We start from the raw sequence: 26,411 nt of genomic DNA, 5'->3' as shown, positions 1-26,411 counted from the left end.
TTACGAAAACTGACTGAGCAGCTCATTTGGGTGGTTAGAAGGCTGCTGCGATCAATCCAAAATGTGGTGACCTCTGGTATTTTTAATGGATCCCTGGGTGGCTTATCATCTCTGTATACTTAGGTACTGATGTCATGGCAGCGTGGGTAAATACGCCTGGCATGTATTGCTGGGCACTGCTTGGATGAGCAAGCTGGCTCTTTTTCTTCCTCCCCATATAGACCTCTGCAAATTTTCATCCTTTCAGACCACCCAGACCCAGTATGGGCCCAGGGAAGCCAGGAGCCCGGTTGCACTGAGATCACTGCCTCGAGCCACCTGCCTCAGTTTCCCCTACCTGTCATTTTTGTTGGCAATGGATGCTTTCAGGTGCTGTGAGCTGCACTGCACCAGCTGGCTTGGTGACCCTTGATGCAGCTGGCACATGTGTCATCTTCTTGTGCATTTCTCAGCAAAACAAAGCTTTAGTGTAGTCCTGGTCTTGCAACAACTTTAGTTTAGTACACCCACCCTCAAACTCTGTGCTTAAATATCTTCTACCCCTCGCTGCACTGTAGTATCTTGCCTGGCATGAGCCTGGGAGTTACAAGAACTGAATTAGGATTAAAAAATTAAGATGCAGATGTAGGGAAAGATCTTCTTTTTCCCCTGCTAAGACAAGAGGGGCTGTCCTTGGTGATGGCTCTGGGATAGGCAGCAAGGCAGCTGAAGGGTTCTGCCCTGCCACCCCAGAGCAGTGCAGTGCTGGCTGCAAAGTGTGTGCATCCCCATGTCCCCATGCAGCTCAGGGAAGGAGTAGAATGCTGGGAGATCAAATAGCATTTGCCAGCTGCATCCCGGGGGGAGTGGTGGGGAACAAGAGGCTTGACATTTCAGCACGGTGTTTCCCTGCCTGCATTTGATGCAGAGAATTTGTGCACAGGTCGGGAAATTCAGCAGGGAATATAATTAGTGTAAAAACAGATCAGCTTGTGATGTCCAGCTTGTTACGCTCAGGTACCAGCCCCTTTCCCTGGCCCCATTCTCCTCCGGGCGCTGACTTTCCTCCCTTCACCCTTGCTCTGCAGGATGCAGCCAAGAGAAGGTCATGGGAATCCTGGCACAGCCCCACTCTGAAAAGGTTCAGCCCAGCTGCCCGTGAACGGGCTGCCATTGCACAGAGCAAAGCAAGCCAGAGCTGCGGGGCCACGGAGGCTGCCAGGCTGCAAACGGGAGGAGAGGAGCTATGGCCATTAGCAAGATTTCATTGCTTTTTTGCTCTTTATAACCCTCTGTTTCATGAAATAACACTGCAGGTGTGAGAGGCCAGACTTTGGAAAGGAGACGTTGAACATCTTCATGTAGCATCTTTGATTTTCTGTCCACCAGTTGGAGAAAAAAAGATTCAGCAGCAAAGTTTCTAATGAGGCGTTAACACTGCAAAGGAGTCATGGACAGTCTGGTGACCCAACGTGTGGGAAAACATGGAAAAGCTCAAAAGCAGGATGCCAAAGAAACATTTTTGCCTGAAAATATCAGGCCAGTGAAGCAGAAGCCCTCCAAGGAGCTGAGGCCCATGCTTGGGGCCATCTTGCTGGGCCTCATCCTGTTCATTGCAGCGGTGGTGGCTTGGTGCTACTACACAGTGTCCCTGCGGAAGGTGGAGCGGCTCAAGACGGAGCTGATGGACCTGCGGGCGGATGGCTTTGTCATCAGGAACCAGCACGGGGAGGTGGTCTTCCGCCTGGCCTTCCGCTCGGGCAGCCTTGACCTGGAGTCGTGCTCCAAGGAGGGCGAGATTTTGAGCTGCACGCGGTCGGGCAGGGGCCCGCTCAACTTCTTCATCCAGACGGTGAAGCCCAAGGACACGGTGATGTGCTACCGTGTGCGCTGGGAGGAGCTGGCGCCCGGCCCGGCGGTGGAGCACACCGTGTTCTGGGAGGACGCCCACTGGTATGGGGGCTCAGAGATGAGCACCCAGCACTGGCCCATCCGCCTGGCGGGCTACCAGGAGCCCATGCCCTACATGACCAGTGACGTCTACTCCTTCCGCAACAGCTTTGGCGGCATCCTCGAGCGCTACTGGCTCTCCTCCAAGGCGGCGGCCATCAAGATCAACGACTCCGTGCCCTTCCACCTGGGCTTCAATGCCACCGAGCGCGCCCTCTTCTTCCAGGCCCGCTACAAGGACTCACCTTACAAGCCCCCACCGGGGCAGCAGCCCTTCCCCGAGCTCAGCTACCGCGTCTGCGTGGGCTCCGACGTCACCTCCATCCACAAGTACATGGTGCGCAGGTACTTCAACAAGCCCTCCAAGATCCCTGCTGAGAACGCCTTCCGATACCCCATCTGGTCCACCTGGGCCCTCTACAAAAAAGATATAAATCAGGATAAACTTCTACATTTTGCAAGAAACATTAAGAAGTACCGTTTTAACTGCAGCCACATTGAAATCGATGACATGTACACACAAGCTTATGGGGACTTTGACTTTGACCCTGTCAAGTTCCCCAACGTAACAGAGATGTTTGCAAAACTGAGGGAAGACGGGTTTAAGGTCACCCTGTGGATTCATCCCTTTATACACACAGATTCCTCCAATTTTGGGGTGGGAATTGAGCGTCAGCTGTTCATCAAGGAGCTGTCTGGGCGGCTGCCTGCCATGGTCGAGTGGTGGAACGGCATCGGGGCCATCCTGGACTTCACCAACCCAGCAGCCCGGGACTGGTTCCAGAGCCACCTGCGCCAGCTCCGACACAAGTATGGCATCTCATCCTTCAAGTTTGATGCAGGTGAGACCAGCTACCTGCCCAAGCAGTTCAGCACCTTCTGCCCACTCTCAGACCCCAGCATCTGGTCGCGGCGCTACACGGAGATGGCCATCCCCTTCTACGAGCTGGCCGAGGTGCGGGTGGGCTACCAGTCACAGAACATCTCCTGCTTCTTCCGCATCATTGACCGTGACTCCGTCTGGGGCTATGAGCTTGGCCTCAAGTCCCTCATCCCCACGGTGCTCACCATCAGCATGCTGGGGTACCCCTTTGTACTGCCAGATATGATAGGCGGGAACTTTCTCCCCAACAAGACGGAGGGCGCGGTGGAGATCCCCGACCGGGAGCTGTACGTGCGGTGGCTGGAGCTGTCAGCCTTCATGCCCTCCATGCAGTTCTCCATCCCGCCCTGGCTCTATGACAAGGAGGTGGTGGAGATTGCACAGAAGTTCACGGAGCTCCATGAGTCGCTGGTGGCCCCGCTGCTGCTGGAACTGGCTGGGGAGGTCACTGACACAGGTGACCCCATCATCCGTCCAATCTGGTGGATCTCACCCCGCGATGAGGCCACTCACAGGATCGACTCCCAGTTCCTGATCGGGGACACCCTCATGGTGGCACCTGTCCTGGAGATGGGCAAGCAGGAACGCGACGTCTACCTGCCAGCGGGCAAGTGGCGCAGCTACAAGGGGGAGCTGTTTGAGAAGACCCCGGTGCTGCTCACGGACTATCCTGTTGACCTGGATGAAGTTGCCTATTTCCTCTGGGTTTCCTAACAGGCTCCTCCATTAGCTGTGCAAGGGTCTCAGGGATTAATGAACCAATGACTTTAATAACCTGTGAATTTTAGTAGGTTTTGAAGTAGAAATACTTCAGTATGAAATGTGAAGAAAACGCTGAGACCTCTGTTTTGTGTGGCAAGTGGTGTAGAATAACCTACTTATGAAAAAATATTCACGGGCCATCTTCGTTATTGCAGTCTGACAAATATAATATATATATCAGGGGTCCTCAAACTGTTTAAACAGAGGGCCGGCGCGGATGCAGTGGCAGGCAGTCATCTGCGGCTGCTTGGTTTCCCCCCCAAATCCCTGGCAGGGGTGGGGGGCGGGGGGGTCTGTTAAATACCGGGGGCCGGATTGAGGACCCTGGGGGGCCGTATCCAGCCCACGGGCTCGTAGTTTGAGGACCGCTGATATAGAAGCATGGTCTCTGCTGTAATCTTTTCCCAGCAAAAAATGCCATGCATGCTTCTGGTTTATAAAGGCATTTACACGGACTCCCTTGTTTTACTGAGTTTCACAGCTGACCCCTTGAGATATTTATAATTTCATTAATGAAGGAGGCAGCTGAAGCAGAGTACTTTTTGTACAAGAAACAGTCTGTGATTATCCTGAAGTGGAAGGTATTCTATTTTCAGCCTGCAAGTCAGGTAGGTGCTGATGCAGGAATAAGAAGAGTTTCCATTTCCCGTGGCCTGTGCTATCTGAGCGAGGAGAAAGAAGCTACAGCATTTGCTGATGCTGTGGCAACCATTTCCCCCCTTTTGCTGGAAGAAATTATTGAGGACCGTGTCCATGGTGTGGATTCAGCCAAGCCTGTAAGCATGTGGTGAAATCTCATGGCAGTCAAGGTTAAAACCTTGCACCAAGTCATGCATGGGTTAGGACCTAACAGGATTCATGTGCATTTTGGGACCACATTAAGAGCCAGAAGGTGTAATCTTTCATGTCCCAGGAGAGTTCAGACAATTAAAAAACAAGCCCAAGCGCCCTGCTGCTTCAGTTTCCCCATGAAAAACGTTCTCCCATGCCACCAGCTGTGTTAATGGAGATCCCTGTCCATGAGCCGGCATCCTTCTGTCCATGAAGGTGACTTCTGGCTGAAGGTATCTCAGCAGCACCTGCAGGCTTGGGTGGGCAGGCTGGCTGTGAAATACTCTCCACTCTTGGTCCAATCTTTCCTGGTTTTAGACAGGGAGAAGTTTAATGGTGACATGACTCAGCAGTTTAGGAAGGTCCTGCGGTCTCTGGGCTGCAGTGCACCTTCCCAAAGCAAAGGACTGTTTCCTTTGCTGACCCCAGCACGTCGCTGCTAGTAGGCACTGGGATGTAAAGCTGTGTGTGGCCCCAAGGCAGGATAAAGCTCCTTTCTTTAGAGTTTTGCCCCAGAGCTGCTGCATACAAAAAGTAAAGAGGGGCTGGAGAACATGGCACTCACTCCAGACTGGTGCTCAGATGAAGCAGCCCCAACACTGGCTGAGGCCCTCATCACCCATCAGTGGGTCTGTTATGCCACAAGGACCTGGCATGGTCACAGTGGCACAGGAGCAGTGCCAACTGTGATGAGCCAGAACATCTTCCAGATGCTCCTGAAAGCAGCTCAAGCTGCAGCAATACTATCACTGGTGTGGCGATGGGAGGTAAACCCCCACTTTAATCTGTGGATGTGAAAGGGAAAGCAATGCTCTATCTGGCAGTGGTGTTCAGGGTTCACAGACCATCTCTGAGTCCTCACCATGGGCTTTCTCCCACTCCAGGATAGTGGTTTTCACTGCTGTGTCTCCCCTGAGGATGAGAAGCATTTCTGAATGCTTTATCTCTCAGTTGCTGCTTTGAAGCCCTGAGGGGTCCCCAACAACTAGGCTTGGGGCAGCCAGAGGGTCCTCTGGTTGTTGCAGCAAGAGAAAAAGCTTTCTGAAAAGCTGATGCCCCTGGCACTGGGGAGAGGTGGGAGGGCCAGGCTCCAGCCCCTTCACACCACACCTCTGCGCCCATAATCAGTGTGGTCTGTACACGTAGCTCCGCTTGCTCGCCTGCATCAGCTGGGAGAGAAAAAAAAAAGCATCACTGACACTTTCTGCAAACTCTTGGGATGATTCAAGCCACCTGGTCCCCTTTGGCTGCAAAAATCTCTCCTTCAAATCCCCATCCCTTTCTAACCTTTCCTCCAGTGCTTTTCCCTACTGCCCAGCCAAGCCGCAGGAAGCCATGGGGGACTGGTGCTGGAGGCATCCTGCGAGCAGGTGGCACCGTGGGCACCTTTCCACACCCTCCTGCTGCACCGGGGCTGTGTGCTGCCAAAGGGACATCTTGTTTGCCTTGCTAAGCTTCAGTCTTGGTTGATTTTTTTCACTCCCAGTGCCAAGCGAGAGCTGTTTGGTGGAGGTGCTGGTGACATGAGACTTCCCCCAGCCCATCGCTCACTCCAGGCTGCCTGTTTTTCTAGGGGCAGAGGGTAGTTTACTAGATTACAATCATTGATGATTGCTGAGCTAAAAACCACCCATCCTTACTGGGGGAAAAAAAAAAAAAGAAAAGAAAGAAAATAAGAAAAAAACATCCCTGCTTTTGTCTACTCAGCCTCTGGGGTTTTGCATCAGCCCAATCCACCTTTATGACTGTCCTGGCACAAGGGATCTGCAGGCTGGCAGCTCCCGCCTGGCTTGGGATGAGCTGTGACTGACCAGCCTGTTTTTTTCCTGGCCACATGCCCGAAGGGCCTCTGCTGCTGTCAGCTTGTCCTTTCACCACAGTCCTCCCCAGCCTTGGGCTCTGCCTGCCTGCCTGTTGTTTTGTTTTTTTCTTACTTTTAATAAAAGCTGTAATTTCAGGCAGGGATAGACATGCTCCCAGACAGGGTTTCATGGGTCAGCAGACACTGTTCTGCTGTCACCCATAGGCACCTCCTTGAAATCTGCTTTCAAACAAATTGGGCTTTTGCTCTAGCCCCACTGGGGTTTGAACTTTGCCATTAACACTCCTCCTTGTGCCGTACACCCCCATGGATGCGTTTTCAAGCACTGCCACTTAGCTGGGACCCAGCACAGAGCAGACTCCACTTGCTGTACCCGTGTGCCCAGTAAGCTTCACACACCCTCCCTGCACACAGTGACAGCTTTTGTGAGGATGCAAACTAAACCCAGACCCACCGATTCCAGGGAGGACTCCTGGATTACTGAGGATTTGTTGCAAGGATGCAAGGGCTACAAGTTGCTAGACTGCCCCCAGGGCTCCAGCCAGTGCCAGCTTCACCTCCACAGTGTGAGCATCAGCTGAGTGTATGGATACCGCTTGCACCCAAGGGTGAAGGCAAAGAAAAAGCATCAGAAAATGTCTTTTATTGCAAAAGGAGCAAATCGAAGACCGCCTCATGCTTCAAGCCAAGCCACATGTGTTGGGCAGTGCTAGTGATGCCCAGGTGGCACAAGGCAGGCTGTGGTTCATACAGCAACAACAGAAAGGGCAGGAAAATCATTGTGTGGGGCAAAGGGGTGGCATGGGGCAAGGCAAGCTCCTAAAGGAGTTTCACATACTCCATTTCTGGCACTCCCATACCCACAAACATCTATTCCATCCCCATCCCAGCAGTCAGCACCACCTGGAAAGGGGGTCCCCGGGGACAGTGGGGACAGCCAGGGCCCAGATGGACCTTCTGGAGTGCCTGAGGGAAGCCAAGAACAGGCTCCTGTTCTTCACCACCTGCAAACAGTCCCGAAGCATGTGTCCTCTGAGAGCAGCGTGACCAGCAAACCCCCCAGACTCAGCATTGATGGGTCTTTTTTGGGTAGATACCAGCAGAAATAGGGGCATGACAGTCTGCCCCTGGGGGCAGACGCAACATCGATGTTCACCTGGACACGGTCTTCTTCAGGCCAGCGCTAAGGCACAGCTCTTCCCTCTGCTGTCTGGACCCAAGGAAATGTGATCCATGATCCAGTGGCTCATCTCCACCTCCCCGTCTCCTGCCACCACTCCAAACACAAGAGTGGGGTGGCTGCCAGATCCTCCCATTAAAACATACATCAAAGCTGCAGGCTGCAAGCCTTACATGAAACAACAATCTCAACTCTCATTTCAGTCAAGTCTAGGGTGAAAAAAAACCCCACAAACAAATCTGCCTGAACCACCAGCCCCACACACTTGGTACAGATGGACATAGTTAAACTTCCTTTTGTTTTCCAAAATTTTATATCAATCGAGGTGATTCAAGTTACAGTTCTGTCTTCATTAACAATTAAGGATTAGAAAAGTGGTTAAAAAAAAACCCACCAGCATTACAGTCTGACATAGGATGGTGTGTACAAACACAAGTATCCAGAAAATCCAACATACAACAGTGCAAGCTTCAAAATTCAATCATACAGGCATCATGTGGACCTGCTGCTCACCCATGGTCTGCTGTAGGCTGGGATGGAAAAGGCTGAATCCAACTCCCAGACCTGTTTCAGGTCTTTTGCTTGGCAGAGTTGAACTAAACCCAGCTTTGGCCAGTGACCCACGGTGTAAATCACAGAAATATTCCTAGTAGCAGTTCCCAAAGTGTCTGTGCACAGAGTGCTTGTGGTCTGTGAGGTCCTAGAGGTCCTTGAGTCCTGCAGTGCTACAGCATAGTGTTAGAAATAGTGGTTTTGGTAAAAAGTTGGATGGAAAGGGCACCTAGAAGCCTGTGAGAGCCTGAGGCAGCACTGCTGAGCCTGTCCCCAACATGTGGGGCAGGCTAGGTGCCATGGACCCACAGAGAGCCATCCATACAGACCTGCTCTTCAGCATCATCCCTTATGTCCTCCCAACAGCTCTACCTCTCTCCTAGCTGGAGCACTGAATAGCCATGACCACTTACCCCCTAAATACAGCATTTAGAAAAATAAGAGTACTCCACAATCTTACCCATTTATTCATATAATAAAATAAAAAGAAAATTAAAATTTTATAATAAAATCCTTTCTTTTGAGGGGAGGGGAAGGAAGACTGTGTCTAATGGAGAATTTCCTCTGTGACTTTCCTGACAGCACCTGAAACCACTGCAAGGAGACGGAAGGCACTCATCTGGCTGCTCCCATCATTTTAGTAGTAAAGGGATACTAAGAGGAGTGTTGTGTTTCTCTTCACGTAGCCTTACCTCTTAGTAGTAAGAGATATGGTAAATGGCACAGTGGAGACAGGGGATGAGAAGACACGCAACATCGCCTGGTCATGCTGAGATCCTTCCCATACAGTCCTGTATCAAGGATCCCACTTCTTCACTGGCAGCTGAGCTATGCAGCCACATCACCTCGACCCAATGACTCCTATGCCAGGGGAGGACAAGTATTTCATAAGCAAAGGTTGAAAGAGAAGAGCTGGAGCCCCTCAAAGCATAGCCTTTCTGCATGGCCTCAAAGCATGCATTGCTGGGGCTGGAGAAGCCCTCTCTGCACCCTGTGCTCCAAAGCACTCTTCAAAGTCGACATCCTCACTTTCTTCCTAACTATAAAAGCACTTCAGATTTTCCCTAAACACCTGAATTTCCGCTCCTGGACTCCAACACAACCCCCAGGTTTAGTGCATCTTCTTTTCTGCAGCCTGCAAAGCCCAGTGGTGGAAGATGGGCTTTGAGAAAGATCCTCACGGGTACCCAACCCTAGCCAAAACACAGGACCATGGGTGGCGGACTCGTGCCAGGCCGACACTCAGCCCAGACACAATCCTATGAGAAACCCCACAGATGCTGAGCTCTCCTGGGCTGGCCGTAGCCTGGGCAGAGTGCCCCAAACCTTACCAGCCAACACGGCTCCATTCCGCAGAGGCTCATTAAAAATTCAGGTGCTGAAATGTGCTCTCAACCAGGGCACAGCCGGGCATGTCCTGCCCTGGGGAGGAAGGCTGCCAGACTGCGATCCTGTTTGCTTGCTCTGTCTCAGAGCAAAGATTGCTCATGAGTCCCTATAAATGCATCTTCCCGTACAAAAACAAATGGGAAAGCTGGGAAAGAGGCATCTCTGCAGCTCCGTCCCAGCTGACGGGGACTTGGGGTGGAGCACCATGTCACCCCGTGTCCCCTCCAGAAGCCTCTGACAGCAACCACACCTCCAGCACCACAAATGCTGCGTGAGGAAGGCCCCTAATTTTCTCAGGGAGAGAGGAGTGCTGCTTTGGGAAAACCCTCTAAAAATCACGACCTCTAACTGCAACCTGAGATGGAGATGGGTATTAGCTTAATTTCACAGTAGATGGGAACGCTTCCGTGGGTGCAGTGAGAACACCCGCTGGCACAGACCCACCAGTGCAAAAGCTGGTGTTTTCCACCCACCGGCAAGCCGACTAGCAGCAGACATCACCGTCAATCCAAGACACGTGCCACTCATGGGAACCGGCTGTTCCCGGGGAAGCGCCACACATATGTTTTGAGAACAGCTTTGCTCCAGGCAGTCCTTCTGCCAGCGACAAACCTGAAAGCTCATCTGTCCTTAAAAACCAGAGGGGATGATATCAGCAGGATAATCAGGTAATGAAGCAGGGCCATAAACGCTTTAAAAGGAGTAATGGGGCACGCTGGTATGGACGGGGCCACTATCGGAAAGGCAATGTTGACACTCAAGGTAAAACACACAGGCAAGTGCCTTGCAGTGGGTGTTAAATGGATGAGGAGGCGGGATGCAGCTGCCCCAGCAAGCAATACGCAGCCCATACAGTTAAAACACCTGGACATCACGTGAGTAACCTGGCCCGCCTGGTATATGGGAAAGCAGGAACATGGGGCAACTCTTAGTCCAGTGCCACACTAGACCAAAGAGGGGAAAAACATGTGTACATACGGATATCTCTAGTTAGTTTTCTGCTCTTAAAAAAGTAATTTTAAATATATTTGTCATGTTATAAAACTTACGGCAGGCTGTGCTGTAGCAACCCTCCCACACGACATACTCCCGTGCCCAGCGCTGGGTGCTCCCACGAGACCAGAAACACTCCCACTGATGCTAACCAACCTCCACTTCTTCAAAACATTGGAAACTGAAAAGATACTGGGGTTACTATGTGTCTACAGACAGGCTGACAACTCCTTCCATACCTATACAGAAAAAATTCTGCCTACTGTAACCCAACCAGAGTCTCCCACCTGACCCAAATTAAAAAAAAAATATCACCCCTTGACTCCAAATAAAAAAAAAAAATTACCCCAAGGAGAGTAAAGCCTATTTAATCCCCTTCCTCAATCCCAGTCTCAAATGTAATGTGCAATTAGAATTATTATTTCTTACAAAGTCCTAGATAAGGCATGGTTATCCAGAAGCTAATGGAGGAGCCTGTTAGGAAACCCAGAGGAAATAGGCAACTTCATCCAGGTCAACAGGATAGTCCGTGAGCAGCACCGGGGTCTTCTCAAACAGCTCCCCCTTGTAGCTGCGCCACTTGCCCGCTGGCAGGTAGACGTCGCGTTCCTGCTTGCCCATCTCCAGGACAGGTGCCACCATGAGGGTGTCCCCGATCAGGAACTGGGAGTCGATCCTGTGAGTGGCCTCATCGCGGGGTGAGATCCACCAGATTGGACGGATGATGGGGTCACCTGTGTCAGTGACCTCCCCAGCCAGTTCCAGCAGCAGCGGGGCCACCAGCGACTCATGGAGCTCCGTGAACTTCTGTGCAATCTCCACCACCTCCTTGTCATAGAGCCAGGGCGGGATGGAGAACTGCATGGAGGGCATGAAGGCTGACAGCTCCAGCCACCGCACGTACAGCTCCCGGTCGGGGATCTCCACCGCGCCCTCCGTCTTGTTGGGGAGAAAGTTCCCGCCTATCATGTCAGCGGATATGAAGGGGTACCCCAGCATGCTGATGGTGAGCACCGTGGGGATGAGGGACTTGAGGCCAAGCTCATAGCCCCAGACGGAGTCACGGTCAATGATGCGGAAGAAGCAGGAGATGTTCTGTGACTGGTAGCCCACCCGCACCTCAGCCAGCTCGTAGAAGGGGATGGCCATCTCCGTGTAGCGCCGCGACCAGATGCTGGGGTCTGAGAGTGGGCGGAAGGTGCTGAACTGCTTGGGCAGGTAGCTGGTCTCACCTGCATCAAACTTGAAGGATGAGATGCCATACTTGTGTCGGAGCTGGCGCAGGTGGCTCTGGAACCAGTCCCGGGCTGCTGGGTTGGTGAAGTCCAGGATGGCCCCGATGCCGTTCCACCACTCGACCATGGCAGGCAGCCGCCCAGACGGCTCCTTGATGAACAGCTGACGCTCAATTCCCACCCCAAAATTGGAGGAATTGTAGTTTATGAAAGGGTGAGTCCACAGGGTGACCTTAAACCCGTCTTCCCTCAGTTTTGCAAACATCTCTGTTACGTTGGGGAACTTGACAGGGTCAAAGTCAAAGTCCCCATAAGCTTGTGTGTACATGTCATCGATTTCAATGTGGCTGCAGTTAAAACGGTACTTCTTGATCTTTTCAGCAAATCGCAAGAGTTTATCCTGGTCGATATTGTTCTTGTAGAGGGCCCAGGTGGACCAGATGGGGTATCGGAAGGCGTTCTCAGCAGGGATCTTGGAGGGCTTGTTGAAGTACCTGCGCACCATGTACTTGTGGATGGAGGTGACGTCGGAGCCCACGCAGACGCGGTAGCTGAGCTCGGGGAAGGGCTGTTGCCCCGGTGGGGGCTTGTAAGGTGAGTCCTTGTAGCGGGCCTGGAAGAAGAGGGCGCGCTCGGTGGCATTGAAGCCCAGGTGGAAGGGCACGGAGTCGTTGATCTTGATGGCCGCCGCCTTGGAGGAGAGCCAGTAGCGCTCGAGGATGCCGCCAAAGCTGTCGCGGAAGGAGTAGACATCACTGGTCACGTAGGGCATGGGCTCCTGGTAGCCCGCCAGGCGGATGGGCCAGTGCTGGGTGCTCATCTCTGAGCCCCCATACCAGTGGGCGTCCTCCCAGAACATGGTGTGCTCCACCGCCGGGCCGGGCGCCAGCTCCTCCCAGCGCACACGGTAGCACATCACCGTGTCCTTGGGCTTCACCGTCTGGATGAAGAAGTTGAGCGGACCCCTGCCCGACCGCGTGCAGCTCAAAATCTCGCCCTCCTTGGAGCACGACTCCAGGTCAAGGCTGCCCGAGCGGAAGGCCAGGCGGAAGACCACCTCCCCGTGCTGGTTCCTGATGACAAAGCCATCCGCCCGCAGGTCCATCAGCTCCGTCTTGAGCCGCTCCGCCTTCCGCAGGGACACTGTGTAGTAGCACCAAGCCACCACCGCTGCAATGAACAGGATGAGGCCCAGCAAGATGGCCCCAAGCATGGGCCTCAGCTCCTTGGAGGGCTTCTGCTTCACTGGTGTGAAGTTCTCGGGCAGGAAGGTGTACATGATGCTCTGCTTTCTCTAGAGCTTTTTGCAGTGGGGTGGGAAGGAAGATCTCTTTGCAGCCAGCCTGGGGCTCTCAGGAGAAGAAAATGGACTGTTAGGAAAGTTCCCACCTCTGCAGAGTCCCAGAGCACCCGTCTCTGAAAAAGAAGAGGATATAAATAGACTCAGAAAAAACTCTGAATCAAGGGACAGCTTGTCATCCATTTGCCATCTCAATTTCAGCAGTTCCCCCCGTCCCCCCGTTGCCGGTCTGGGACATGCCAGGCGCTGACGCCTAGTACTAGAGGCTATCTCCAATTACCCTGGGCAGAGAACACGTGCAGGGAACAGACTGAGCCCCACACTGAGAACAACGCCAGGGCAATAAGGACCAAATCATTGCCATAATTAATTTTCTTTTGTTGGGAAGACTTTCAGCAAGGCAGGAGCAGAGACTGGGAGGGGGTAGGAGGAGGCTGAGCAGGAGCTGGATCAGCTCACTGACAGTACCTTTAAGGGACAGGGCTAACTAAAAGCCATAAAAGACAGTTTTGAATTGCAAATGAATGAAGCACTGCTCTTAATTTTAATCAAACTGCCTTCCCTGGCAGATTTAACTCAGTTTATCTGCAGCACTGTCCCCTCGCCATCCCAGCGCACCGTGGCCGCTCCAGCTGGGTAATGCTTTGAGGTACAGCCGGTAAATACCTGCTTCTCTGCAGCTCCTGGATGGCTAAACAGGGCAGGGGTACCGGCGGCTCACGTCTGGTTTTGGGGGGCACGTAGGGGGTGCGTTGTGCAGCAAAGCATGGCCGCAGGGGGTACTGCACCAGCAGCCCCGAGCGGGAGGAGAGCAGCTCGCTCCTGCCTTGCACGCAGACCCCTGCAGCGGGTCTGGGGGGCAGACAGCAAGACCTCCAAAGGGCTATTCCTCCATCCAGCACGGCTCCGGGCTGTGTTTCATCTCCAGCTTGCTCCCCCTGCACGGCCCCGGGGAAGCAGGCTGCACCAAGAGCCTAACGGCTTTTTCTTGGCCAGGAGCTGGCTGGGCTCAGCCAAACACAGTGCTGGGGATCCAGAGGGGAAAAGTAAAGTGAGGACACGGGACAACAAGAAACAAACCTAGCAGCAGGAGGAGCAGGGGAAGGAAAGAAGCTGCAGAGCCGCAGACCAGCTGGCCAGTACCTGCCCAGCACCAGCAAACACCAGCATGCGGCTGGGGCTGGAAGCCTGCCAGCTCCAGGCAAACCAGAGGGAAAAATCCCCCTCTTTATCAGCAACACCCTCTAAAGGACTCAGTTTCTTTTTTAAAGAAAAGATCCAAAATGAAATACCGAACCCTCTACAAGCATGACAAGCCAGAGCACGTTTTCTTCTGTACCACAAACAGATCTTTCTCCCCAAAAAAGGCCAAGTAAAGCAGAAAGGGGTCATGAACATCACCTAAACCCTGCTACTCCACTACAGGGACACCTGGGTGTAAACGCAGATAGGATCTGTGCACAGGCTCAACAGAACATCCAGCATTTTATATTCATCTTGAAACATGCATTGTGCCAGACCCTGTAGCTGGGGAAACATTTTCATTGTCGGCTGGGTCATTTTAACCTTCCCCTGGGAGCTGGCAACTTTCTAGACTGCCAGCTGCTTTAAATGGGATTACCACAGCATTAGGAAGCGATTAGCCTGAACGGGCCATAGGTTTAGCTAAACCACTTGTCCCTTGGCCAAGTCCCACCTAGCCCTCACTCGCTGGTGGCAAGGAGCCCTGGCATGGGATGGGGGTGGCTCCAACCACCCCAGCTGTGTCACCCAGGGCTGGATTCTGTCACACAGGAGAAGAACAGGGCCTTCACCCACCAGCACGTGTGATTTAAGACCAGCTGAGTCCAGCAAAAATAGAGCAATAAAGACAGGGAGGAGAGGGTGGTGGGAAAATGCTGTGTTTGGGATAAAACTTTATTCCTCCTGTCAGCCCCTCCTTGGCTTTCGGGTGCCGTGCAGGATCGTACTGGGGAACGGCGTGGTGGGAGGAGGTTTGCAGAAGGGTCTCAGACAAAACCGGCACAGCTGAGCAGCACTGCAAGTGTCAGGCTGCTTCTGGAAATATAGATGGGTATGCTGAGACCAGAAGAACTCCCTCCCTCTCAGCACTGGGAATTTTTGAGATGCCAGAGAGCGAGATGCAAATACCTGTCACTATCGGAGGCACACCCTGTGTCTCATGCATGCCTTATCTGGGGACTGCAAAGGTCAAGGGGGGAGGGGGGGGGGGAAGGGGGGAATAACGTGCAGCCTCCATTGAGCAGGACTTGGAAATTCTTTGGGAAAAGAATTTTCTAAAGTTTTCATGTTTTCTAAAAAAAAAAAAAAAAAAAGAAATAAATGGTGTTTTCTTTCCCACAGCTCTTAGGGTTTTAAGCCCAAAAATGGCTGACACTGCTGGTTCAGGGACAGCCACCTCCACACCCTATGTAAAATTGACAGCAGCCCCCAGGGCTTTAGGGATTTTCTGAATTTTCATCTCCCTTTCAGGAGGACGGTTTATTATTTATGAACTGCTTCGAAGCTGCTCTATTTTTAGGCTGTTTCTTTCTTTCTTTTCCCCCCATGGGCTAGAGCTCATGACGTACATGAAGGAGCTGGCACTGCCGCTGCCAGTAGAGAAATAATGTGTTTTTTAAGAAGGGTTTTGCATCCTTTTGTGGCCCTTGGACACTGATCTGCCTTGGAGGGATGTGCAAGCTGGTGGATTTATCCTGTTCTGGTTGCTTTGGCTGAACCAGAATCAAACCACTGTGGCTGCCCAGGGCTGATGGATATCACCTGCTTGGGTACCACTTCAATAAACATGCTGAGAAGGGTGTTTGCAGGCATTGCCCAGCACATCAACGGGCCAGGGAGGTACATAAAAACAGGATCTTGTTCTGTGCCTGTCCAGCCCCTCTACTTTTTTGCCTTGTTAACAAAATGTATGTTCTCCAGTCAGTGACTTGGCTCCATCCCAGATGAGAGGTAAGTTTCCCAAGCTGCCCAGAGATGCCTGCCACCTTACACTTGTGAGCTACAGCCCACAGAGGTGCCTGTTCAAGCAAAGCCTGTTTCAACATTTTTTTTTTAATGCAAACTTGTTATTTTGCTCCAAGATGACATTGCAGTGACCTTTAACTCCTCAAAAAGAAGAAAAAAAAGAAAATGGGAAGGGAGGGTGTCAAAGCAAAACAGCATGCTTGCAGCTTCCCAGCTGACCCAAAACAAAGGTTTTTCTTGCTGTTCTGTGAAAGCAGTGAGTTGTCTTGCCTCTCAGCTCGAGAAGAAAGAAAAACATCTGAGCAGGACACACTTTATGGAGTAAAAATAAAAATCCATTTTTTGACCGCTTCTATTTTTACCAACACCACTGCTAACCACCGGCTGCGAGACCCACAGCACCACTAACCCCAGGAATTTTGCAATTAGGACATTTTTTTAAAGAGTCCTAACATGTAACTGGTCCCCATTGTCCTGGTGGGGTCAGCTCTGAATGGCACACGGGGCGAAGCTCGTGCAGGGGACACACACTGATTTCCCATGCTGGGAAACCCTCCGCTCCATTGCAAGGTCCTACCACCTCCTCCTCAAACATCTTGGCAGGAGTTGAGCTAAGGAAACACCACAGATTTCACTGGAAACACTGCAGATTTCACCAGGAGGCATCTCTAACTCCCTAAAAGAGCAGGGAATTATGATGGCAAATTACAGGGGAAATTACTGCTCTGCAAAACAGCTTGTAGAGGTGAAAAAAACTCCGCGTGCCCACCCTGCAACCCCCTGCAGGAGACCAGCCCTGCCCAAAGGACTCTGCAAACCTGAGATGGGGGACCAGCAAACCCTTCCTGGGGCTTTAACTTCCCTTAGAGGGGTGTGCAGCAGCACTGGAGTTCCATGTAGGACTTTTTGGAGTCCTAAAGGGTGAAATCAGTGTTCCAGCTGCTTGGCACTGATGGGAGAGGGTGGGACAGGCAGGGTCACCTGGTAGTAGTGCCACCAAGGGGTGCAGGGCTGCTCCCCACACAGACCATCCTCGCCATGGATCAGAGGCACTGATTCCCCCCCAGCCCCGCAGAGCCACCTGCAAGGATCCCCCCCGGACACTGCACCAGATCACCCTGGGGCTATGGGTTTATCCCCATGGTGCACAAGCCACCCCGGGGTGAATGCAGGTGGCACAGACCGCCGACCCCTAAGCCAGGGCAGCCACCCTGCCTTAGTGGGACAGGGACAGCGGGGGGACAGACACAGTGCCTCCTTCCCAGGGGAACTCTGCCTTCACCATCACTGCTGCGATCGCAACAAGGACTGACATGCTGCCTGGTCCGAGGGGCTCAGGGAAAGGCTGTGGTGGGGGCTCCGCACCTCCTGTGAAGTGGGAGATGTCAGCTGCTGGGGCTGCTGCCACCATAGCAAGACACGGCAGCAAATTCCCCGTAGCACCTGGCTGTCGGATACGGACAGTCCTATCCAGGAGGCAGCTCGTCCTGCTGGGGGCATGGTACCGGTACTTACCCATCCATCGCCTCCTGGGGATCCCTGCCCGGTGCCTGGCTCTGCTACAGCTGTTTTTTTAAGCACATGAAAAATAAGCGTTTCTACATCTCCACGTCCCCAGCAGCTTTGTCCTCTCCATCACACAGGGGTGTTTCAGGGCTACGCACTGGCTGCGCCCCGCTGGAGCAGCCTGCGTCCGTGGGCTGGAGGAGGGGACCAGCACGTCAGCGGCGTGTTTTCTCAGGCACCGTGACGGATGCGTGAGCAGCCAGCCCTCCAGCTGGGGTGTGCCAAGGCAGCTGTGCCTGGCCAAGAGGCGGGTGCTGCAGGCATCGTGGTGGCGTGAAGGGCACACGCTTTGCAAAGCCTCAGCTCCTGGAGTCGCGGGGTTTGGGCTGGCATCTCTCCTCCCTGCCAGGTAAGTGGGAAGGACTGCTAGACTCATCCCCTCCTGCATCTGCAGGCTCTCCAGAATCAGAAGGCAAAACAAAAAACAAGACGGGGTTTTGTTTGGTTTTTCTGGTGGGGTTTTTTTTCTTCCCCAAGTCTTGTGACTTTAAGCAGAGTCATGATTCAGCAGAGTAAAGAGGCTGCCTTAAGCAAAGAGAAACAAGCAGCCCTACCACTACCGGCTGGTTTGTAAGCCAGGATTAAACGGCACTAGGCATCCAGAGGATAAACCCCAAATCTGAGGGGGGCACGTGAATAGAGAGCTCATCTGCAAAGTGTAGACGCATTCCTGACACCTTGCTCCACCTGGAATAGCAGACAGGAGGATTGAAACTGCAGTATTAGCTCTGCCCAGCCTTAAATACTTTCACCTATATTGTAGGAATTGTCACTTTACAGCCCGGTTATGTCCCTTAAAGCTGCCAGTGTCAAGTGATGCTCTAAACCCATTTAGACACCTCATCCAGTGCCTAACCATGAATACAAAAAGACCACTGGGAGTCAATTCTGGCAGCAGATGACTTAATATTTAACACTCCTGACAATTCCCCCTTTACAACATTGGTCTGTCTTTGTTCTTCACCCTGTGCTAATTAGCAAGATGAAGTTTTAATAAGCTGGATATTCACTTTAACCCTGCACACCACCTGCAGTGCTGCTAGCTCATGACTAAACCATGACTGAGGGCTCTCACTTTCACCAGCCTGGAGGCACCTCACAGCACCCGAATTTCTAAGCGGCAAAGATTTCTGGAGACTTTAAAATAAAGTGAGCCCTCCTGGTCTATTTGTATCAAAGTGCACTGGACAGTGCGCTCCCTTCAAGGACAACTCTGTGTCCGCTTTGGAGATGTCCTACAGCCCCTGGGGAAGCATGAGGCAGTCTGTCCTTGAAGTTACAATCCATGGGGTAACACAGAGCCCGGCAGCCAGCTCCTTAGCACTGGCAGGGCCAGCAGCTCTCAGACAGGCATCCACTAAAACCACGCAGTTTGTGTCCACTGTGGCAAAAGCAAAACACCAAATACAAGTTGTTCCATGCAGCACCATGCCAGAACGACAGAAATCTGCCCAAAAAAGAAAGGAGAGCAATAACTGCAGTAATTTCATGGCTCCCACCAAAGGAGCCAGACCCAGGCTAGGACGTGGTCCAGCAGGCAGGCACACAAAACCCTGGTGCAAAGCACCAGTCCACTCTTAGCTTATTTCATGTCTGCCATATAAGACATACAGCCATAAAGATTTCAGTGTCTTTGCTGCTGTCTTTTGGTCCCCCAACCCAATCCCTACTGATACAAGGTGTGTTTCATCTGCCACCCCATCACTCCCAACAGCCTCCCTCCCCAGTGCTCCTGTGGATGTTAAATCTCACTCCTGCTCATCTCCATCCTCCAAGACAAACCTCCCCACAGCGGGACCGAATGCCCTATTTTCCCCCCTTGGTAATTTCTTAAAAGACCTGATTTGGCGCTTTGGGAGCACTCAGTGTTTCAGACACTGAGGCAGGCTGAAACCTGAGCCCATCCCGACACCCAAGCACTAAGATGCGATATGGGGAAGGAGTGGAAACCTAAGCACATCCCTGTGGCATGGCCCTCGCGATTTTCCAGACACTGAGTCACCACCCAGCTCCAGGTGCTGGCAGCTCCAGAGAGCGGCAGATAGTTCACAAAGCTGGGCTGACAACTCGGGACCCTGAATTCGCATCTGTATCCAACAGCCAACGATGCTGGACAGCCCTGGGCCAAATGCAACCACCAGTCCCTTAAAGTGCTCCTTGGCAAACTCTTCCATGTGCGGATCCAGCCATGCAGCCACAACCACCAGACCCTCATTGCCCACCGGGCTGCGGGTGTCTGCTGTGCCAGGCACTTGCCCTTTGGGCACCTCGAGCATCCCAAGAGGGAGAGGGAAAAGCGAAGGAACGATTTGTGCTTTCTAAAACAGCTCTGGCCACTCATGGACGCCGCCAGCACCTGCTGATGGAGGGGTTGTCCCAGAAACCACTCCAAACCACTCCAAACCACTCCAAAACGCGCGCGGCGTAAACTCATCTGCTTAAGGTTTCCCTGCCAAACATCTGTCCAGCGGCAGAAGATGAAGCTGCACCTTGCAAGCGGGGCCGGCGACGTGTCTCCGGGCTCCAACAAACTCCTCCGGGCAGCCAGACTCCCACGCCGCACACGGAAACCCCGCGTGGTCCCTGCGCGGCGGAGCGCGGAAGGCTGGCACCCCGGGCCGGGGCCGGGGCCCGCACCGACACCCCGCGCCCCGCGGGCCCTTCCGCGCCCGCCCGCCGCCGGCTGGGACCGGGCTCTGCGGGACGGGGCGCCCCGCCCGCCGCCGGCCCCGCGCCCGGCCGCTCCCCCAGCCGGGGACGCGCACCCCAAACCTGCCCGGGGCTGCCGCACCCCCCCAGCAGGGCAGCCCGGCACCCGGCAAACTTACCGGCGGCGCCGGGCCATGGCCGGGCTGTGCGCGGCACCGGGGCGGGGGGCAGCGGGGCCGGGCCCGCCGCGGTTCCGGGGTTGGGCGCTCCCCGCCGCCCCGCCCCGCGGCTGCCCCGGCCCGGCCCCCCCGCCCGGCCCCCCGGCGCGGCCCCCCCCGGCGCGGCGCGCCCCGCTGGGAGATGTAGTTCGGCCCCCGCCCGCCGCGGGATGCCGGGGGGAGGCACCCGGGGGTGCTGGTACCCCCAGGGCGGTGCTGGCCGGCGCTTGGGGCCGGGCCCTGGTGGGGTTTTCCCTGCCCCGGGCGGGGCTGTGCTGCCGCTCGGTGCGGGCGCAGGAGCGGGGAGCCCCCGATGGTCTGTGCTGGCGCGTCGCCCCCGAGGGGACGCCGGACCCGTGTGTGTGTGATCTGCAGCGCACGGGGACGGCCCCGGGTGGCGTTGCCAGCTGGCGCTGGGCTCCCAGACCATAGCCAGAGAAGGGCATTTCACGCCTTCCTTAATTACGTGCTGCTTTCAGATCCCCCTCCTTATTTAGGCCGTGGCCGTGCTCGGTATCCCATAGGGGTGGCAACTCCTCCTGGATAACTTGGCAAAAGCGAGCACATCCTAAGCAGCCCCGCACAAAGCTGACAAACACGGGTGTCAGTGCCTGCTTCCATTTCTGGCTGTGTTGCTGTGCTCTGAGGCCTTTTCCCTGTGTGCTTTCTTGCTCTCCAGCTCGAGGGTGGTGGCAGGGTACCGGCCCCTGAGGGCTGTTCAAGTGCCCACCAAGACAGCAGCCGCTGAAGTTTCTCCCCGTTCCCCAGGACCACCCCCCCCCCGCCCCAGCCTGTAGGAAACGGTCTAAGGGGGAAATGCTGCCCAAGCCAGTTTTAACGAAAGCTCATCTTTGCTCTTCACCAGCACCATGGGGCAGGGTAAGCCTCTGAGATAAACTCGGGGTGGATGGTGTAGCTGCCTCACTGGACTCCCCCGGTCATTTTGAAGTGGCTTGTGTCCCACCTAGGAGAGCAGATAAGTTATGAGCCATGGGAGGACAAAACTCCGGTGAGGAAGAAGAGCAGAAAACCTGTTTCTGGCTGCCAGCATGGCTTAGGGGTGAGCAGTGGACATGCAGCCTCCCCCATCCACTTTGGTGGGTGTCTTTGGGCACTGAGGCCAAAGCCAAGCCCGGGCAGAAGAGCTGAAGCTCCCTGGCTTTGCCATTTTCAGCGAGCTGTTTCCAGCAGGTCTCCCACCCTGCAAACACCCACTCTTTCTTGCACTGTCATTTTCCTAAAATCTTCATTCCCCGAGTTGCTTCAGCCCAGGAAAATCTTCTTGTTCCTCATTGAAGGCCTTGAGAAACGTCTCTCTGAGGCTCAGGCATAGGGACATCTATGGGGAATCGAATGCTCCCTGTTTGTTCTTGTTGTTTGGTTTTAGTTTCTGGGCTCGGGTATTTAAAACCAATCATATTTTCTGCAAAGCCTGATGCCTAATTTTGGCCCGCTGGGGGCTGATGCAGTAGCAGAGTGACAACTAAGCTGGTTGAACAGCCTCCCCTCTCCCCTTGCTGCTTCCCCAGGGCTGAAGAAAGCTGCTCCAGCAATGGTGACATCCTAAATGTAAAAAAGTATGGAAATTAAAAGGTGCTGCCAGACCTGCAGTGGGTGATGGACAGGGCTGGTTACTGCCTACTGAACGGTGTGACCAGGGAACAGGTTCTTGGGTAAGAAGAGCAAACAATGGCAAAAGAAAATGCAAAAGCAGCACAAGAAACACTGACATGGCCCCACAATCTGGGAGATGCTAAGCCACATGCAGCCGGGCTCAGAGATGCCAGCAGGATTTCAGGTGCTGTACAGTCCCAGGGGCCTCTGGATGAGACCAAGCATAGAAACACCTGTCCTGGGAGTAAATTTGGCAACTGCTTCTCCATGGGTAGCAACAATATACTCCACAGCCCAGCACTGCAGCGGTGTCCTGCCCTGCCTGGTCACATCCACTGAGCCTGTGAGATGGAGGTGCAAGAGCAGCATTGCTGCCTGCATGGGCACTGTGATGGGACCTGCCACCCCTTGGTGTCTGCAGTCTTCACCATCATCCCCAGACTAACCCTCTGAGAAATTTTGCATGAAACCCTAATGAAAACAGAGCTAGTGGCTGGCTGGCATTAGGAAAAAAATAAGAAGCTTTGCCCCCAGGACAACCACCTTGAAGTACTCCCCCCACTGAACCCATCTGTATGTAGGGCTCCTGCAGAGGGACGATGGCTGGAGGTGATGTGTAGATGTCCAGAACATGGCTCTGGGGCTGTAACTGCAGCAGGGCATACTCCTGCAAGAGACAGAGAAGGCAGGGTGAGCAGTGGCCCCGAGGACAAGGGAAGTCATGTTCATCCCAACCCATCCCAACCCAAGGCAACCCATCCCATCCCAACCGAAGCCATCACAGCTGAAGCCATCCCAACCTTACAGCCCTCTCTCCTAGTGTGTGGAGATGCCTTCTGTTGGCAGGGACTCCATCAATGGAGTAGCTGAGCCCTTGCAGGCAGTAGCGGTGCCCAGGACAGGGGCTGTAGTAGCCCTGGGAGGGCCCCCTCCCTATCACAGTGTACACGGGCAGCCTGTGAGCCATGTCAGCGACCACCTCCCCCTCTGAAAGTGAAGGGATGGGGAGGGTAAGGGCAAGGAGGGGCAGCCAGACCATCACCCAGATGGATTCCAGAATGGCACAGGCACAGCTACAGCTGGAGTACAAGGACAGGGCAAGGGTAGTTACCAGGTCGATTCAGGCAAGTGGGTTTCAGGGAGTATCACCATGGGTATGCAGGAAGATCTTCACCCTTTGTCTCCTGCAAGGAACAATGGCAGCCCTTGCAGGATTGCCACCTTTCACTGCAGAGCCCAAGATGCTGGTGGCACCTGAGGAGGCTCCAGTGTGGAGGGCCAGGGGGGCTGGCATCTACCTTGGGTAGGAGGAGGCTGTGCTGTTGTAGAGACTTGTTCTCCTGGTGATGTATTCATTCTCATTGACAAAAAATGAGTTGTGCTTTTTTTTTGCAATTGTTACTGGTTTGCAATGCCAAAGAGACAGGCAGGGGTGTGCTGTGGTGCTGGGGGCATGGGAGGACAGCCAGAGTCCCACCTGTTCCCCCTCTCCCCAAAATGCAATGCCATGGGGCCAGGGGTCATGTCAGAGGTGCTGCCTCTGAGGTCCTGTTAAGGATCTGTGATGGAGGTGACAGCCACCACTTCTGGCTTGTTGGCCACTTGTCCCGGCCCACACAGCCTTTGTCCCTGGGGGCTATGGGGTGCCAGCTGGGTGTCCCCCAGACAGCATCTACCACCGGGGGTATTTAGGGGCCACCAAAGGAGATAATCCTGGGGACCCATGGACATCCCTGGGACAGTGACAGTCTCAGTGCAGGGATGGGAACAGGTGGCTGCAGCAAACCCACAAGCGCAGATACTGCAGGAGGGTCCCTTTGCCACTGAGGGTAGGACACAGCATGCAGAAGTGGGGATGAATAGAGATGCTGCCAGCACCCTCAGCCCCCCAACCCCGTGGAGGTGTGCCCCATGTGACACAGGGAAACAGCAGGACCTTGATGGTACCTTTGGACCTGGCCAGCCAGTACACGTCAGGCCAGTATGCAGCGAGGTCACCGGTGTTCCTGTAGTACTCCTGCATTGTTGCCTTAACTAGCTGCTTGGGCTGACCTTGGCTTGCTGGATTTTGCACCAGAGGCATCGTTAATCCCTACTTACAGCAGGGATGGGGGAGAGACACCCAGGCCATGTGGCAGCATCTGCTTTCACAGCCGTTGGGCCACACAGTGAAGCCGATTACCAGGCAGAGTCTAATGCTGGAGATGCAGCTGGAGAGCCGCGTACCAAGCTTCCCTTCGCCGTGAGTAGGCATGTGGGTCATAGCAGCACCATGATCCCACTTGCAGGTTCCTTGCTTGCCTGAAACTGGAAGATGAAGCATGGCTGAGCACCGCTGGCTCCTCTCACCCTGCACCCAGCATGTTCATAGGCATCCAGGTACTTTGCAGGGTGGGAGGTGGGGTGGGTGCCCTGGGACTGCCAGGTGTGAGGCCAGCAGATGTTGGGAAGGGAGTGACAGGACCAAACCAATGTCCTACAGCTGGCAAAGCCCAAGAGGGCTTGGGTCTTGTGGGGCAGATAGGTGCCCTGGTTGCATGAGCCATTTCTGACCCTGCTCAGCGGTGACATCGCTCTCCATGCCCTCTGCTGGCTCCCTCATTATAATGCACAAGCTAACGAGGCTGCAAGAGATGAGCCAGTTTGTGGTGTGCTTTGCATCACAGTCTTTATGCTTGTTAGCCTGTGTGTGGAAAGCTGCATGTCCTGCAGACACCCCCTGCAGTGAGGCCGCAGCTCAGGGATCCCTGCTCCTCCAGGACCAGCGCTCAGGTTTCCCCCAGCCCTTCACAAGGTCACCCTGGCAGGGAATGCCCCCCAGCTGGAGCTGAGCAGAGCCAGGGGGCTGTGTATTGGAGCAGCTCTCAGAGCTGTACAATCTGCACCCCCCACCCCCATTGCCACAGTGTCACACAGCAGCCCTGGGCTGAGCCCTGCCACTGTCTCAGTTTCCCTTCTTCAGTAGACCCTGTCCCTGATACCAGTGATACCAGAAGTTTATTGTGTAACTTCAGTATATGCAAAGCCTTAGTATAATTATTAGATTGTAACCAAGATGTCCTTGTATCAGTATAATTATTAGATTGTGATCAAGAAGACCTGGTATGATATGGATGAGATTTATGATCTAACTTAAAAGGAACATCTGTGATGAAAGAAAAGAACGGATTGAATCTCATGGATGAATGAAAAGAATGGATTGAATCTAATGGAAACCCAGCAGGTTTTGCCAAGTAACATCACAAGAGGACTAAGGTGACCAGGTCATGAAGTAATTGGAAATGAATTTGGGTTGGTGTTCACAAAAGCAGCGTTTTGATTCAATTCAGAAGGAACTACACAAGTGCAAAGGAAGGCAGGACTAACGTAAATGAATACTGGGGAGACAATTGAGTATGTATGGGATATTGGGGAAATGTAATATCTATGTATGATTGTACAGAATACAAGGAACTTGTATTTAAGGATAAGGTGAGCACATTAGGAGGAGATATCCCCCGTGCTCCTGGCACCATAATAAACGCCTGCTTTCTAAACTCCAAAACAAGTCTTAGAAAGTTTCTTTGACCAATCTTTCTCTAACACCCCCTCAATACTCTGAAACCTACTGACGGACAGGGCTGACATAGGAGAGGTTGTGCTGTTGACTGCCAGCCCTGAGAGCCTGAAGCCACTGTAGGGTGCAGCTCGCAGGGACAAGAAGCCAGCAAGCACAGGCCGTAGGGTGTCAAACACTTTCCTAACCAGGGAGCACGATCCCCACCATTACACACATGCAGTGAGGCACCCCATGAGTCCCTGTGCCACCCCCGACCAGACAATGAGCATCTGCAGCTGAGTAGGGGTAGAAACCCTGCGGTTTCCTCTTCTTGCAGCATTTACCTTTGTCACAAACTTGTTTTCCTTCCAGAGCTGCTGTGGAGCCTGCTCTTGGATGGTCTTTTTGAAGAGCATGGTGGGCAGTAGGAGTCAGTGCATGTGCTGATGAGGGTCTTGTGGTTTTTGGAGAAGAGGTACACGGTGCAGCAGCCTGTTGGGACAGGAGTGCTTGGAGTCCCCGAGGGTCCCAGGTATGCCCCGCTGGATGAGCAGCACTGCGCGGGACTGGGAGCTTGCAGCCTACATAGGAAATGGAACCAGGCTGGTGCCACTGCTGTGCCAGACTAGGGTGGTGCTTAGTTAGAGCAGGGGCATTTGGTGGCTTTCTGTCAGTCCCATAGGTTCTACCTAGGGCACAACAACTGCTGCCTTCATCCTCCCATGGGCTGCACCCTCCTGGCTTTGTCCTTGCTCCAGGCTTCCTCCCCTCCTGCAGACAATTACTTTAACAATAATAAGAAACAGCTTCAGCTGGTCCTAGTCAAGATAACTTAATTGTGGGTGGTGCAGGAGCAGCGACTGTGGATTTTCCAGCTCCTCTCTCCCATGTTTCCTTAGAAGTCCTGCAGCAGCCCAGCTGCGCATACACACCACCACAGCAGTGCAGTCAATGCCTGGCGC

At 53.7% G+C, this 26,411-nt stretch overlaps 3 protein-coding genes across 5 annotated transcripts; 1 reads left to right on the top strand and 2 right to left on the bottom strand.

Annotated features, from left to right (window-relative positions):
• Positions 1-862: 862 nt before the first annotated feature.
• LOC130142283 (myogenesis-regulating glycosidase-like) lies at positions 863-3,959 on the top strand. The gene has a single exon (XM_056323886.1). The coding sequence runs from the start codon at positions 1,430-1,432 to the stop codon at positions 3,524-3,526; it is 2,097 nt and encodes a 698-aa protein (XP_056179861.1). The 5' UTR covers positions 863-1,429; the 3' UTR covers positions 3,527-3,959.
• A 3,738-nt stretch (positions 3,960-7,697) lies between these two features.
• Positions 7,698-20,336, bottom strand: LOC130142284 (myogenesis-regulating glycosidase-like). Of its 3 annotated transcripts, none has more exons than XM_056323889.1 (2): positions 20,259-20,336; positions 7,698-12,992 (listed from the first exon to the last, which is right to left on the bottom strand). In XM_056323889.1, exon 2 carries the CDS (start codon positions 12,853-12,855, stop codon positions 10,819-10,821), a length of 2,037 nt encoding a protein of 678 aa, XP_056179864.1. In that variant the 5' UTR covers positions 12,856-12,992; positions 20,259-20,336; the 3' UTR covers positions 7,698-10,818. The 3 variants fall into 3 exon arrangements, with proteins under 3 accessions (XP_056179864.1, XP_056179862.1, XP_056179863.1); XM_056323887.1 differs by having other exon boundaries at positions 19,920-20,320; XM_056323888.1 differs by lacking the exon at positions 20,259-20,336 and adding an exon at positions 17,380-19,775.
• Positions 20,337-21,218: 882 nt separating this feature from the next.
• SPMIP6 (sperm microtubule inner protein 6) lies at positions 21,219-25,865 on the bottom strand. The gene is made up of 6 exons (XM_056323701.1): positions 25,794-25,865; positions 23,859-24,003; positions 23,210-23,312; positions 22,712-22,990; positions 22,474-22,578; positions 21,219-21,261 (listed from the first exon to the last, which is right to left on the bottom strand). The coding sequence occupies exons 1-6, from the start codon at positions 25,863-25,865 to the stop codon at positions 21,219-21,221; spliced, it is 747 nt and encodes a 248-aa protein (XP_056179676.1).
• Positions 25,866-26,411: the final 546 nt, after the last annotated feature.

This window comes from Falco biarmicus, chromosome Z (assembly GCF_023638135.1).
Source record: "Falco biarmicus isolate bFalBia1 chromosome Z, bFalBia1.pri, whole genome shotgun sequence".
Lineage (NCBI taxonomy): Eukaryota > Metazoa > Chordata > Aves > Falconiformes > Falconidae > Falco > Falco biarmicus.
Note: the sequence above shows the minus strand (reverse complement) of the source record. Positions and strands in the feature narration are given on the sequence as shown.

Excerpts from the sequence above, each read along its gene's own strand:
- LOC130142283 (XM_056323886.1), top strand. The coding sequence starts at position 1,430 with ATGGACAGTCTGGTGACCCAACGTGTGGGAAAACATGGAAAAGCTCAA.
- LOC130142284 (XM_056323889.1), bottom strand. The coding sequence starts at position 12,855 with ATGTACACCTTCCTGCCCGAGAACTTCACACCAGTGAAGCAGAAGCCC.
- SPMIP6 (XM_056323701.1), bottom strand. The coding sequence starts at position 25,865 with ATGCTCTTCAAAAAGACCATCCAAGAGCAGGCTCCACAGCAGCTCTGG. Across the intron at positions 24,004-25,793 it reads AAAACAAGTTTGTGACAAAG|GGATTAACGATGCCTCTGGT; the intron begins GTAAATGCTGCA and ends TGCTGTAAGTAG. Across the intron at positions 23,313-23,858 it reads CTGGCTGGCCAGGTCCAAAG|TAACAATTGCAAAAAAAAAG; the intron begins GTACCATCAAGG and ends ATTGCAAACCAG.